We start from the raw sequence: 10274 nt of genomic DNA on the forward strand, positions 1-10274 counted from the left end.
GCCTGCTAAAGGCTTCTATCTCTAACTCATGGATTCTCTCCTATATTTGGAGCATGATAGATTGTAGTCATTCATTCAGAGAGTAGGTAGCTCAGTCAGTTGCTGAAAATGAACTTTGCAGTGAAGCACACAGTCTTAGGCAGAGATGTTAAATTTCAGTATAGAAGTAGTTTGCAGCCATGCATTTCAAGATGCCTGAATTCTAATCCAAATCCCTTTGTGACCTTGGCTAAGTCACCACTTCCCTAGGGATTCTCTATTTCATTCCTAGTCTGTAAAATAGGAGGGTTAGATTAGATGTTCCCTGTCCAGCTTTAATATGGGTTCCTCTCATAGAAGTCATTGTATGCTATACATGATTCTCAGCTTCTTATTTACACAGAAATTTCTTTTTCTTGATAAAAGTCAAGTTAGAAATGCAAGAAATATCTGAAAAAAAAAAAAAAACCAAAATGTTGCCCTACAAATTGGACCTTTATAAATAAATACAGGAATAAGGGGAAGATGGTAGCTTTTTACAGAGAAGTTTAACCTCAAGCTTAAATGAATTTAAGTGTATTTATGACTGGCTTAAATTTAAAGATGCACTGAATTACTAGCACACTAGTACTACCAAAAATATTTTTTAGGATAGCTCTTTAAAAGCTTTCAAATGACATTTATGGAAATTTTAGTGAATGATAGTTTCAATTCTAAATAATACGGATGGGAGAATAATTTTTAAAAAAACAGAAATATATATAAATCAGGCCTTTCTATCACAGTGGAAATAATCCATTAGCATTACTAATACTTAAGAGAAATATGGACAAACTGAATGGACACAGGTTTTTTCATTCTGATTTTCTTAATATAAGATGGCATTAATAATGAATGATAGCATCCAGCAATTACCTGGTTCCAGACACCTCAGAAAACTACACATATTCACTAAATTAGTTGGCATGATAGCTATGAGGTAGGTACTTCACTTAGTCCTTTGTCATAGAAATACAAACTGGGGCTCAAAGGAGTTAAATAATATTTTAAGCCATTCAGTTATTAAGTAACACACTCAGGAGTCTGAACCCATCCAGTTTGACTTTAGAACCTAAATCTTAGCACTTTATCTCTTTAACCTAAAACATCTGTTGTAATGTTCATTGTATTTATTCGATAAATATTTGTCATGAACCAGGGAATCTTCCAAGATAGCCACAATATAGTAATGGACCAACTACCTATGCGTGTGCAGTTTACATTTACTGGATAAAGGAAGATCTTAGGCAAACATAACTCAGTAAAATATTGGTATGATGGGTGTAAGTCTTGCATAAAAAATGGAAGCAACATGGAGAAATCAGGAGTACAGGAGCAGGGTAGGGGAAACTATACATAGGGTTTAAGTAATATTTCCACCTGGATAAAGACAAGAATAGTCTTTGTAGATACAGTGTTATACATTAAAATCATAACGTGGACCAAATTTCCTTTGGTGTATCTGGCTTTCTTGGGTTATGCTCTTTGAAAAAAAAAAAAAAAAACAATTTTTTTTTTTCCAGTTGAACACTCACCCAGGTTCTCCACAGCAATTTAAACATGGGATAAAAACAATCCTTACCAATTTCACATTTGTAAATATCTGAATCACTATTTTCTCCCTACCCTGTATCAAAGACAACATTAATTTGCTCCAAATATCTTTTTCATCTTAAAACATTTACATAGTTTTAAAGGAGTCTTCTCTGGATTTCCCATCCATAAGGCCCTCTATGGAAGTGACTAAATTCTCCTGACAATGATGTGCAGTTTCTCTTTAAGAAAAGACAAAGGAAAAAAATTACATAAACGTCCTCCTTAGGGACCCAATTTCTTCTCTGCTGACTCCACCAGTTCCTCTTCTCAATGAGTAGGAAAGCTAAAATACTTAGAATTTGACCAATAAAAAAACCAAGAGTCTGTATTCAGACCAAAGAGTGATGCTGTCTTTGCTTAATCAATAAAAGGGAGAAGCTAAACCATTGCTACTTGTTTTTCATTGAGAAATTTGCCAGGAGTAATAGGAGACTTTCTCTCCTGAGAAGCTGTCTCTATACACCTCAGTTCCTCTGCTCAGTTCTGCCCATAACAGTGATGGCAAACACTTTCCAAAGTAAGCTCCTTTTACATCTAGAGGGAGCAGAATCTGTTCCCAGTCTTCCACTCATGGGAAATCTCATCTTACTACCAAATTACCTTTAAGGAAAAGCTTACATGAATGGGCATGCAATGCTTGTAGGTATAAGAATGGTCTCACTGTGTTGTTTTTACTGGTTTTGAAAAAAATCACATTAGGAAACATGCATTCTTCAAACTGATTCTACAAATCTCTCAGATTTCCACCTATAAAATGTCTTCTACCCTTGCCTATAATAGAATTTTAATTAAAAAAAAAGGCTTCTAAGATAAAATTCTATGGACTAGTTGAACATCCACCATCTTGCTAAAAGTAGGTGCATCTGGGATGATTAAATTATTTATGATTTTTATTATGCTTACTTCAACTATTTTCATATTTAGCACACAAGACTTTTATAATCAGAAAAGAAAATATTAGATACACTTAAGACACTTTCACAAAAGGCTTCAACTCCATTCACAACATGTAGTTTTATTTGTAAAATGAAAAAACTATGTCAAAACTCTCAGATGTATGTCTATGTGATTTTCTGCATGATCATAATATTCTACAATAATTTTTAACTTAACACAAGACAATTGCATTTAAAACTTGTTTCTTTCACTTGAATATGCATTTAAAGGGAGATAAATTTCAAAATTCAAAATTTTTTCCTTTGAGGAACATGTAGCAAAAAATATTAAGAGTACCAGTCTTTTCATTACTAAACATGATACAAATGATAGCAATGAACTTGCTTTTTTTTTTTTTTTTTTTTTTAACCAGGGAAAACCTGTTTACTGACCTCCCAGTGTTCCAAAGAGCAAAAGCTGGAGCATCCCTAGTGTTTTCTCCTGGCAGGAAAATGCTAGCATTTTAGCATTTGGCAAGCTGAATATTTTGACTCTGAAACAACGCTTAAGGGAAACACCATTATATTTCATTTGTCATCTTACTGAGTTTCTTATAACACTTTCTGGGTTTTTCTTTTTTTGAAGGGCAGGGGATCATTTTTGAGGGTGTTTTTGCTCCCTGAATTAAAAAAATATTTCATATATATGCATCTGGAGAATCTTTCAGCCAACTTTGTTTTGTTTTAGGAAGTGATTTTTAGGGAAAAAAGATTTAAAAACTAAAATTGTCACATGTTCATACTGAGTAATAATAAATGGGGTGAATATTTTCCTTAAATGTTTCTGCCTAACATCGATTTTTTCTTTGATTTATCACATTCATAAAATTTGGGTCTTTACATCAGCTACAGAGAATTATTTTCATCTTAAATTGATTTATTTTAAAAGAGGATATTTACCTCCTGCGGGGTCTGAGGGTTAATATTTCTGTTGTCAGGTAAAGAAAATATTCCGAGGCATTATTCCTAATCTATTGCACCCTCCTCTTAATTTGGAAGAACTGTCCAAAAATCTTCACTCCAGGATCACAATGCCAAAAAATAAATCCCCAAGAATTTCTCCAGAGGCGCTGGAGACGGTGGGAGGTACTAGTCAGAAAGATACCTCAAGCTAAAGGGATGGTAGGTGCCAAAAACCGCGGAGGAGGGGGCCTGAGAGATTTCAGTTAGCAATGGGAGCGGCCCGAGTACAAAGACTGGATTGTGATTAGGAAGGCTCTCTATTGTCTTCTTCCTCTAAAATGTGAATTCCGGCAAGACCTGGAAGGGTGTGTGCATTTTATGTTCTCTGTCAGCTCAACAATTCAGACTAAAGAAATTTAGTCTTGATTATCAAAATATACACAATGAAGCAAACGAAGCTGCCCCTCACTCTCCGGTGGCCGGCCTCCTCCTTGACATCCTCAACCAACAGTCCTTCCGCGTCAGGTTTTGCAGATGCCTCCGGGTAACTCCTAGAAGCTGGCGCTAGGACCCCGGCTGCAGCTACCACAGCCAAGCCGGAGGCCCAAGGGCGCAGCTGAGCGCTTTCCTCACTCCCGCCCCTAACAGCCGAGCTCATTAACAGGTGGAATCGCACCCGGGGCGCCAGGAAACCCCGCCTGCTTCGATAGACACAAGTCGATTTCTTCAGACACAAAGCATCATCTAGGCGGGCCCCAGAACCAGACATTCCATGCGGCCCTGCAGGGGATCAGCGCCAGAGGTCCGGGACTGATGATTTTTTTTTTTTTTTTTTTTTAACTTGTGGGACGCAAGGGTAAAAGCACCACACTTCACGACCCTCCACACCCGATTTGCACACCCGGGATCCCATTGTCTTGATCAGGGGGGAGGGGGAGGGGCGTAGTTCCTGGTCTGTCCACAACTCCTATTCTGCCAAAAGGTTTGTTCACCCTTTCTCGAAAAACCTGTTAAGTTACCAGAGTGGACAAATTTGCCTGCGGTCGCCTAAGCAAGCCTGTATCTTTTTGGCTCCGGAAAAAGACAAAAGCATGTCTAGCACCTTGTGCGTTTGTCAAGGCACCTGAAGACTTTTGCCTAGAGTTCCTAAGCCCGTCGGGTTACCTTCGAAAGGTAGAAACACCAAGCCCCTGAGCTACAACCCAGCCAGGCGCATTACCTGTTGGCTGCCAACCGAGACGCGATGTATCCGCCCGGAATCTGGGTGATAATGTAGCCCCAAAAGAAGGAACCGTGGATCATTCCCACGGTTTCTGGGTCCCAGTTGAATTTGGCTTTCTATAGAGGTAGAAGGTAGAAAGGGAAAGAGTAGAGTTAGTGTTGAAAATTCACTTTCAGGGGTTTGCAGGCCAAACAGCCCTCAACACGCGCGACATTTCCTGCAGTCTGAAGGCGAGATGACTTAATTTTCGTTTCCTTACAAAATTGTTCTTCTAATTAAAGAAGGTGCTCATTAATAAATTATATCGTGATAAAAACAGTGAAGCTGGGCTCTTCCTAGTTTTGCTTCCTGTCAGGCAGGTGGGAACGCCTCAAAGAGTGTGAATTCTCTATTGTCCCGGTCTTGGAAATTCGGGCTCCCTAAAAAAAAGACTGGTTAGCTAGCTATAGAGACGCCTGGCAAGGGTACTTTGGTCCCTGGCTGTCCACCAGTGAGGATGCAGTTATGACCTTGAGAATGGAGTGCAACCTTCTTGATCCAAATAAGGAAATTAAGTAAAAGGAAAGGGCAAGTCTTCCGGGGTTAAGAGAAAGGGTGTCTCTCCTAAATCGGGATGGTTCCCGCAGGAATGTCTTGCAGCCAGTTCCCCGTGAGTTTGGGGGGGGGGGGGGGTCATTGGAGAGGGAGCTATTGCTAAGGGATGTGGGTAAGGGATATATCTGAAAGTACAGATCTATCTGTGCCCTGGCCATTCTGGAAGCCCTACAAGGTGAATCTCAAAGGATACTGGGGTGACATATCTGCATCTGCAATATAAAAGGGCAGTTATGCTCAGAGAAGGGTGCTCAGGGCACCTTTTTTCTCCCGTTTAAGGAAATTTGAAACCAAACGGGTTTTGTAGGGCCTCCCAGAACCCAGTAATGCTCACGATTTCCATCCACAGAATGTTCCTCAACTTCTCCCAATAGTTTTGCAACCCGGTTATGACCAGGCTACATAGGTCCCTAAACAAAAGGAATTAGGGGGACTCTGTGACCTTGAATTGCTCCTCCAATCTCTAGGCGCCTCCGCATAAGACACACACTATAAGATTACGGAGTGGACTCCCTGTGGACCCAGGACTCCCCTGTGCTGCAGTTCCTTTCCACACTAGGAAGGTAGACCTTCCTAAAGGGCCCCCATCCAATCCTGCGGATATGCATACAGCTGATTTGATTTGTTTTGTTTCATTTTGATTTTTAAAAATGTTTGGGCAAGATCAGGAGGAATTCGGGGGAAATTATAACTAATATACTCTTTTCTTCCTAGTAAAAAGAAAATATTTCTATTTAGATTTAGCAGACATTGTAAGTTACCAACTTGTATAAAGCCAGTCTTCAGAAAAACCTAGTGAGTTGGACGTTATTTTCCACTTTGCAGACGAAGAAGGGAAGGCCCAGATACAGACACAAAGAGAGAAAGAGAAGGGGAACACTACCGCGGTTCAGTATAGAATGGCAGGACTTGAAAGGGGCTTAGAGAGCATCCCTGCCTTCCTCCTTCAGTGAAGGGAAAAAGGACTCAGTTACTGTGGCTCTGCGAGGCCAAAAGACCAGCGAGCGGGAAACCTCGAGGAACCCGCTGTCGCCCACCTCCTTGATGACTTTGCCCCCGCGGTGGATGGTGCTGTTGTTGACCATGTCCACGATGGCCACGCCCAAGTTGCAGCGAATGCCAAAGGAGATACAGAAGCCCAGGCCGCTCATGATGGCGATGATGTAGCGGCGCGGCAGGCCGAAGCACGTGCAGTCGCACAGGGGCGCCTTCTTCTCAGGCACCTCTAGAGGCTTCCCATCCTCCGTCAGCTCGATGGTCTCCCCTGTCTCTTGTTTCTTCTCCAGCACCCTGCGCGTCAGAGTAGTGGGAAGCAAGGACGCCGGGTTAGGCACCCCAGATGCCACCCAGTCGCATTTTCCAGGACCCCTTGGGGCTGTAATGAAGGGTACTGACCTCGGTCCTCCCTCAAGCTTCAGGGCCTCCCATGTTCTCTAACATTCTCAGCCCCTCGCCCGCGGCGGCGTCGCTTGAACTTTAATACCTTCAGGCCTAAGGCAGAAAATCCCCATGCTCTCGGGATCCTCCCTTCAGTTTCTGGATTCAGACATGGGTCATTGGAATCAGATTTTGGGGGAGTTTGCAGCTTGTGGGAAGGGACTAGCAGAGCGGCGTGTCCTGGGCACCTGTGTGGACGCCTCCCCACCCGCCCCCATCTCCCGGTTCCGCACTGCTTTACTCTGGCAACCGCGGGTCTTATCCAATAACCCAGTCTCCCGCGGGCTCCCTGGCTGCGGACCCGCACAGCCACAGCCTCGCAAAGCTCCACCCGCTCCTTCACAGTCAAGTTGAAGCTTTCTGGGTTGAGCATGCCTGGATCACTCCCCTCACCTAAGCCCACCCTTATACTCCACCGGAGGGCAGAAGGCCCGCGGCCACGCCGATAAGGGTCCCGAAAGCTCTCTGAGAGTGTCAATCACTTTGCTTCCCTTTCCTCCAACCCCAGGGCGCCAGTTAAATGCTTACTTCTCTGTTACGCATCTTTGTTTTATTTTATTTTTATTTTTATTCGAGTTGGAAACAAAGGCCTCCGCAGCATATGGCTGACACCTTAGCTTCCTACTGCTAGAACATGAATAATTAATTATTCACAATCTTGCGTCATTACTATCTCAGTTACAAACACTGAAAAATATCATGGGCCCATGTCCAAAGACGTAAAATGCGACTCCCAGATACACAAGGCGCCCCCATAACCACTGTTCCACACCAAGGTGAAAGATCTTACTTTTTTTTTTTTTTTTTTTTTTTTGCATAGTATTTCATAAGATTTCGCTTGTTTGATTCAATTCCTTTCGGGCTTTCGCCCTTGGGGGAAGCGGGGAAAAGGGAAGGGAAAGCCGAGTGATGGAATGGAATTACTAAAGGATGGTGCTATTGTTCTTATCCAACGTATCCGTGAAATTTGTATTAAAAAAAAAACGAGCGTGAAAAGTAACAACTTTGTATCCCCCCGAGATAGTTTTCGATATTTAAACAGTCTTTCCGTTTACAAATGGCAAATATTTTCCCAATTCACCAAGTAATTATTTTTTAATCTGGGATCTTTTAAATAATTCATGCACATTTGTGTTATTTTCACTCACAAGAGTAAATCAAATGAAAATTTTAGATAAATTCCAAGAATGCATACTTGGTATAGCTGTCCCCAGATATGAGATTACCAGAACAAATTATCGGACTTCCAAATTCTATAAACTATCACCTGAATAATAGGTCATAAAGGTATTTACAGGTAGGTTAATGCTGATCCATAAAATCTGATTTCAATGTTAGGAAACATTCAGTTTATTTATTCTGGGGGAAAATTAATCAATGTGATATTTTTGCATTGGCTTTATATGTCTATATATGCAAACCTGAACTCTGCACCTGATGGCAGCTGGGCTGGGGAAGAGCAATCCTTTTCAGGATAGCTGCGGGACTGCAGGGCCCTTGCGGTATCTGCTGCCGCATAGGTGCATGATGGTGTCTACATGAAGCCCACCAGAACTGAAGAGATTTGTAAAACTGGGAGGAACATTTGTCATTTTCTTTACATCTCTTATATTTTACAAAAGCTTCAATTTCTCAAATGTGAAAATTAGTGCTTAGAATTGTTTATCCTTCTGTGTCTCCCCTCTCTTGTTGATTTTGCTCATATTATTAACAAAAAGAGGTATTCATAAAAACTACCTGGAAGAATTTAAGATATGCAATTCACAGCATAATTAGTACAGTGACTACAAGGGGCATTAATTTTTTAAAAACCAATTCTAATACTTTCAAAGTAAATTCACTACTTATTATTATGATTTTTTGTGCAAACACTAAGATATTTCCCACGGAAGAAATAGGTTTCTAGAAGAGGGCAAATGATTAAAAATACATATACATTATTTCAGGTTCAGGGAGAAGAACTACTTTAGCTATCAATTATTGATACATTTTTATTCCTTTCCATTCAATACAAAAGGAAGATCCCATGGGAATCTACTATGATCTTGAAGCTGAGACCTTAATTTCTTTTGCCACTAGTCTTTGGAATTTCTTGGTTAATTTTTTAGAGGGTTGTATTTTGTTATTCATTTGTCTGCATCAAAGGAATCTAATTTGAGGTATTTATAAGCACCAAAAAGAAAGCTCTTTGAACAGGAAATGGTCATTTCTCACATGCAAATGGGATAAGTCCTGGGTTGGAAAGGATGAGAATTTTCAGGTACCCAGACAAAAATCACACACACACACACACACACACACACACACACACACGACACACACACACGTTCATTTAGTACAACATTCCTGCATTAATAAGCAGGTTTCCAGAGCAGCCTTGTTCCAGCAATGAGCAACAAAAAGACTTTCTGGTCATATTACGATCTCTCTAAGCAACCAAGGTTTATGGAAACTGCCCTGCAGATTTTTTCATGGTGAGCCCCAGGTAAGCATGGGTTGCTTTCTCTTACCTGTAGATCTGACCAAGGGATTTTCCAGCAAAATTCTTTAGCCCCTCTTTTCCTGGGGCCAAAATCCTTTGTTTTACCGACTCCATTCTTGCAAAGACTGGTGTCCGCTTTTGCCAGGTTTAAATAGCGAGTACTATGAAAGGCGAGGGTTGCGCATATTGCCTTAATCGCTTAAGGTAGTTGTGGGCTTTTTCTTCTCAGCGGAACGGTATTGGTGTGCCTCCAGCAAGAGTGCGAGTGAGAGGGGAGGGAGAGTGAGAATGAGAATACAACAGAATAGCCGCATGCAACCCACGGGTTTCCTAATAGGAGAGTTGGTAGATACAATCAGAAAGTCTCATTGGAAGAAAAGGATCCGGTGGCAAAGGGCGCAAGCAGTGCCATGGTATTTGGGCGGGTGCAGATGAGTCCTTGTCCTGGAAACCAGTTCACCGACAAACAATGTAAATTCCCGGTTTTGAAAGCTTATTGCAATCAAATCCGCTGTCTTTTGAACAGAGCGGCTGTAAATGTCGCAGAACCCTTGTTTAAGGGTAAAATCAAAAGAGTACTACTTTTTAAAATGGTGTCTTTGCCGTAAGGAGCCCAGCACTTTGAAAACTCATGGGAGCATCTCAGGTCCCAGGTGAGCAATGCCGCTAGTTTTTCCTCCCTTCCTCTGGTCTCCTCCCATCACGCCGGCGTAACTCTGCTCTGCGGTAGTGTCGAATTAAGATGGAGAAGGTCTGCTGCTCTTTGAGGACGTGAGTAAATAACAAACAATTCTGATTTGGGCAGCGTCCGGGAAGAATTTTTCAGAAACGGCTGACAGCGCCCGTCTGGGCAGGTCTCGACAGAGTGGTTCAGCACCACGGACAGAGTTTCAGAAAAGGGCCGCTTCTTTTGGCTAGCCAGGTTGCCAACTTTCTAGGGGAGCAGGGCGGATCGCCTTGACCAAGGACCATTCTGAGGCTCTTCAGGAACGGATGCTATGGAAACCAAGGGAAAGATGTCATCATCTTCAGAGTTTGCAGGAAGAATGTTGTATTTGATTTTGCTAGAGAGGAGGACTTATTTTTA

The 10274-nt window shown here is 41.7% G+C and overlaps 1 protein-coding gene across 1 annotated transcript in view; it reads right to left on the reverse strand.

Annotated features, from left to right (window-relative positions):
• The window catches only part of SLC17A6 (solute carrier family 17 member 6), a 40464-nt gene extending 30480 nt beyond the window's left edge, over window positions 1–9984 (reverse strand). Inside the window, exons 1-3 of the mRNA XM_079103255.1 lie at window positions 9216–9984; window positions 6306–6558; window positions 4672–4790 (exon numbers count right to left, since the gene is read on the reverse strand). Of these exons, the coding sequence (XP_078959381.1) occupies window positions 4672–4790; window positions 6306–6558; window positions 9216–9301 (458 nt within the window). The 5' untranslated portion in view covers window positions 9302–9984. The remainder of the gene's footprint in view (window positions 1–4671; window positions 4791–6305; window positions 6559–9215) is intronic.
• Window positions 9985–10274: the final 290 nt, after the last annotated feature.

This window comes from Sciurus vulgaris (genome assembly GCF_902686455.1).
Source record: "Sciurus vulgaris genome assembly, chromosome: 11".
Lineage (NCBI taxonomy): Eukaryota > Metazoa > Chordata > Mammalia > Rodentia > Sciuridae > Sciurus > Sciurus vulgaris.